This window comes from Prunus avium, chromosome 8 (assembly GCF_965620075.1).
Source record: "Prunus avium chromosome 8, drPruAviu1.hap1.1, whole genome shotgun sequence".
Taxonomy (NCBI): Eukaryota; Viridiplantae; Streptophyta; class Magnoliopsida; order Rosales; family Rosaceae; genus Prunus; species Prunus avium.
In genome coordinates this window covers 26,157,399-26,162,791 of record NC_142291.1, presented here as the reverse complement: position 1 = coordinate 26,162,791, position 5,393 = coordinate 26,157,399, and the positions used below count along the sequence as shown (strand labels likewise).

At 37.1% G+C, this 5,393-nt stretch overlaps 1 protein-coding gene across 2 annotated transcripts; it reads left to right on the top strand.

Moving 5' to 3' along the window:
- Positions 1-1,136: 1,136 nt before the first annotated feature.
- LOC110745666 (MDIS1-interacting receptor like kinase 2-like) lies at positions 1,137-5,024 on the top strand. 2 transcript variants are annotated; one of them, XM_088246377.1, is made up of 3 exons: positions 1,137-1,493; positions 3,228-4,139; positions 4,380-5,024. In XM_088246377.1, the coding sequence occupies exons 1-3, from the start codon at positions 1,160-1,162 to the stop codon at positions 4,775-4,777; spliced, it is 1,644 nt and encodes a 547-aa protein (XP_088102503.1). In that variant the 5' UTR covers positions 1,137-1,159; the 3' UTR covers positions 4,778-5,024. The 2 variants fall into 2 exon arrangements, with proteins under 2 accessions (XP_088102503.1, XP_021801478.2); XM_021945786.2 differs by having other exon boundaries at positions 1,137-4,139.
- Positions 5,025-5,393: the final 369 nt, after the last annotated feature.

The following is a 5,393-nucleotide window of genomic DNA, read 5'->3' as shown; positions in this document are numbered from 1 at the left end:
CATTGATTTTGTAGGATACAATTGGATGTCGAAACGGTTTCCAATTTGTCTAATTTTTTTACAAGGATGATCTATATAAATTGTACGGTTGTGACTGTTTTAAAAGTTTTAACCCGTTTTACAATAATAATTTATAAAAATTAATAAATATATTATTTTAATTGTCATATAGGTGTCATATTCGTATCTTAATTTTTGGAGATTTGAATGAAAGTAGTAAAAAAAAATTCTATGCTTTTACACTGTGACCCCTTGGCCCGAGAATCCTGCGTCCACCACTATTTATACGTCAACCCTTGAACAATATTTCTAAATCTGCCACTACATATAATGGGAATGTCTTTTGTACTATACTTAACTAAAAAGAATTTAAATTTAATGTGGATTATCATTTGATTGAATTTGTATCATTACATCACACTTTATCGTGATATATAATACGATTCTCTCCAACAAATTAAGGAGTAAAAATTAAATAAAAATTTACGAAGAGACATCTCACTTTATCGTGATCTATAATATGACTCGCATGTCTAATACAGTGAGCCCTAAATGCAATTCACAAAATAGCACCATCGTTATTTTGAACACGAGAGTCCGGCTGGATTTAAGTCTTTGTCAATTATGCATGAAAACAAAAAAAAAACCATCAATTACCCATTCTTATTCCTATGTACATTTTTTGGGATCACATTTATTGATTTGAAAATTTGAGAATTCGAATGAGGACTTTTGAAAATTCAAAGATCAATTCTTGACAAAAATCCTTCACAGTACCTTTCTATTCGGAGGCTGCATTTGTTGAAGCTTGTTACCCACCATGTGACATTCAGGTGGGACACTTCTGAATCCGTATGTCACGCAAATAGTAACCTCTCACTTTCCAACAATTTCATTTCAGTAATTCCAATATATTTTTTCTCCCCAAAACATCAAAATCGAGGAACCCTCGACATTCAGGTGTGAATATGAGGTCCAAGAATCAGTTCTCTACACACCCATAAGAAAACCACGGGTTCTCACACAACTAAATCAAGAGCACAAGGAACAGGCTCTCAAAGACTTGTCAATTCTCAACTACTGAACCCCAAAGACTAACCCACACTATATAAGTAAGGCACGACCCATACAATATACATACACCAGACAAACAATAACCATGACATCTTTAACTTCCGCTGACCTATGCTTCCTGCCTTATTGCCTTGTCATCTTGTTGTATGTTTCATCACCAAATTGGGTTGCTTTTCTTTCTGCTACTTCTACTTCTAATACTGAAGCAAAGGCTCTTCTCAAATGGAAAGCCAGCTTATTTCAAAATCAAGCCCTCAATAACCTCACCTGGTACGACCCTCCCACTCATAATATTAATGCCACCAATTCTTCCAGCAACAATCCAAAACCAAGAACAAGCCCATGCACATGGACTGGTGTTTCATGCAATGCAGCTGGAAGTGTCAGCACGATAGATCTTTTCAATAGGGGTATACAAGGTACGCTACATGAATTTTCATTCTTGTCCTTCCCTAATCTTGAATATCTTGACCTCAGCTTGAACAAACTCTTTGATGCCATCCCACCTCAAATCAGTTACCTCTCCAAACTCCATTATTTTAATCTCTCTCGGAATAACTTGTCTGGAAGAATTCCGCCAGAAATTGGTCTCCTAAGTAATCTTAGGTTTCTTAGTCTCTATGAAAATACTTTGTTGGGGGAAATTCCTGAAGAGATAGGCAACCTTAAATCTCTTGTGGGTCTATATTTGTATAAGAATCAACTCAATGGTTCAATTCCAAGATCACTAGGCAATCTAACAAGCCTTACCCATCTCTATATCTATGATACTAAACTTTCTGGTTCTATTCCTCATCAAGAGATAGGGAACTTGAAATCTCTTGTAATTTTAGCTTTGTCAGCCAATAATTTAAGTGGTCTCATCCCTCCAAATATTGGTAACTTAATAAACTTAAACAATTTGTACTTGCATTCCAATCAACTTTCTGGTTTGATTCCCAATGAGATAGGGAACTTGAAATCTCTTGTAGATCTAGAGTTGTCCTACAACAATTTAGGTGGTCTCATCCCTCCAACTATTGGTAACTTAATTAAGCTAAACACTTTGTACTTGGGTAAAAATCAACTTTCTGGTTTGATTCCCAAGGAGATAGGGAACTTGAAATCTCTAGTATTTCTAGATTTGTCAGCCAACAATTTAAGTGGTCTCATCCCTCCAAATATTGGTAACTTAATAAACCTAAACACTTTGTGCTTGCATTTCAATCAACTTTCTGGTTTGATTCCAAAGGAGATAGGGAACTTGAAATCTCTTGTGAACTTAGAATTGAGCAGCAATCAATTGCACGATTCAATTCCTGCTTCATTTGGTAACTTGAGCAACTTGGAAATCTTACATCTACGGGATAACCAACTTTCCGGCTCCATTCCCCAAGAGTTAGGGAATCTCAAGAATTTGACTAAACTACAGTTGGCCACAAACCAATTGTCTGGTTATTTGCCCCCAAATATTTGCCAAGGTGGAAAACTCAAAAACTTTACAGCAGGGGAAAACTATTTGACTGGTCTAATCCCCAAAAGCTTGAAAAACTGCACGAGCTTAGTCAGACTCCGTCTTGAACATAACCAATTGACAGGCAATATATCTGAAGACTTTGGCATTTATTCGAATCTTCATTTTATAGATGTAAGCCATAACAACTTGTATGGAGAAATCTCACACAATTGGCAAAAATGCCCAAAGTTGACAACCCTACGACTTGCGGGAAACAACCTTACTGGGAGCATCCCACCTGAGATAGGCAATGCAACCCAAATTCATGAGCTAGATCTCTCTTCAAATCATTTAGTTGGGTTGATTCCAATGGAATTTGGGAGACTGACTTCTTTGGAGAGGTTGATGTTGAATGGAAATCAACTTTCGGGTCGTATACCCTCTGAATTCGGATCATTGACTGATCTTGATTATCTTGACTTGTCAACAAATAAATTCAGTGACTCAATTCCCAGCACTCTAGGTGACTTGCTCAAATTATACCATCTGAATTTGAGCAACAACAAGTTATCTCAAGCAATTCCACTTCAGTTGGGGAACTTAGTTCAATTGAACGAATTGGATTTAAGTCATAACTCTCTTAAAGGTAGCATACCCTCAGAAATGAGAAATATGGAGAGTTTGGTAGCACTCAATCTTTCCCACAACAATCTTTCAGGTTCCATACCATCAAGTTTCGAAGAGATGCACGGCTTGTCGTACGTTGACATATCCAACAATCACTTGGAAGGTCCCCTTCCCAACATCAGTGCATTTCGAGAAGCTCCGCTAGAAAGATTGAAAGGGAACAAAGGATTGTGTGGCAAAGTTGGAGCCCTGCTGCCACCCTGCAATGCACATGGCTCAAAAAATAACCACAAGGTCATATTCTCTGTTCTAGCAGTATTTGTACTTCTATCTGCTCTCTTTTCAATTTTCTTTGTAATAGTGCAAAGAAAGAAGAACCATCAAGATACTAAACAAAACAACATGCATGGAGAAATTTCCTTTTCGGTTTTAAATTTTGATGGAAAATCAATGTATGACGAAATCATAAGGGCAACAGAAGATTTTGATTCCACATATTGCATTGGGAAGGGAGGACATGGAAGCGTCTATAGAGTGAATTTGTCATCTGGAGACGTAGTGGCCGTGAAGAAACTCCATCTGCAATGGGATGGCGAGACAGAATTTCAGAAAGAGTTCTTGAATGAAGTAAGGGCACTCAGTGAGATAAGACATCGGAATATTGTGAAGCTCTATGGTTTCTGCGCACATAAACGACACTCGTTTTTGGTGTACGAGTATCTTGAAAGAGGTAGCTTGGCCGCAATGTTGAGCAAAGATGAAGAAGCTAAAGAGTTGGGGTGGAGTAAAAGGGTGAATATTGTTAAAGGCTTAGCTCATGCCTTGTCTTACCTGCACCACGATTGCTTGCCACCGATTGTACATCGTGACATCTCAAGCAAGAACCTTTTGTTGGATTCTGAATATGAGGCCTATGTTTCAGACTTTGGCACTGCTAAGTTTTTAAATCCAGACTCAACTAATTGGACTGCGGCTGTAGGCACATATGGCTACATGGCACCAGGTAATATTGTGATTCCCTGTTATCTGTATTTAGCACTTTTTATGCTTTTGCTTTTAGACCAATGCTTCATTTTCATCCTTAGGAGCGGTTAACATAAACACATTTCCACTTCTTTGATTTAGAAAATATGACTATAAACTAATAATTCTATTTATGCATGATACAATTTCGTTAAAATTCCATTGAATAGTTATGTCTATAAACTAATAATGCCACTTCTCTGAGGTTTTCTTTGAGCAGAGCTTGCTTACACAATGGAAGTGAATGAGAACTGCGATGTTTATAGCTTTGGTGTGGTCACATTGGAAATAATTATGGGAAAGCATCCTGGAGATCTTTTCTCATCTTTCTCATCAGTCTCTTCATCCTCCTCCTCATCATCATTTGCATTACCAACCCATCAAATACCAATTGTGGATGTTTTGGACCAACGCATTTCCCCTCATACACATCAAGTTGCAAGCGAAGTGGTCTCTCTTTTGAAGATAGCATTTTCATGCTTGAATTCCAGCCCGAAATCTCGTCCAACAATGAAACAAGTTTCTCATTTCCTCTCAACTCGAATGCTGCATTTGTCGAAGCCGGTACATATGATGACATGTGGTGAATTGCTTGGTCTTGATCCTTTGGCTACCTGATCAGAATGTGCTTCTTTCTTATGCACATTTCACTTTTCCTATGTCTTTTGTTTAGAAAGATTCTCCATATATGTTTCATTCTTGTAATTTATTTCATGCACGTGTGCGCTATGGTATGACTTTATCTAAGATGCTTTACAATTTGTTTATCCTTAACATAAAATACTTATTGGAGAATTTTCCTTATAGTTTGTTTATCCTTGTGAGGAAAAACAAAATGAAATAAAACAAGGCTTTTGTTTAGTAATTTTATATACTCTGTGTAAACCGCCCCAAAATCAATAATAAACCTTTCAATTGTGAAAATTAAATGACCAAGACCAATATAACAGGAATAAATATAGTATTTGACGTGGAGATAATTGCAAGGGCCATACTATATTACTATATATGGATAGTGTTGCGTCGATACAGCTGCACCAAAATGGATTCAGTTGCATCCTCAACTTGTGATACTCGCAAGTGCACGAACCGTTGGTAGTTTAGCGTATGTAAGTGCGAGGTCGATTCCACAGGGATTGGTGATTGAATGATCCAATTTAGTTTCCCTACACAAAATAGAAACAAAAACAAAGAACATGAAAGAAGGAAGAAAATAAGAAAGTAACTCAAGCAA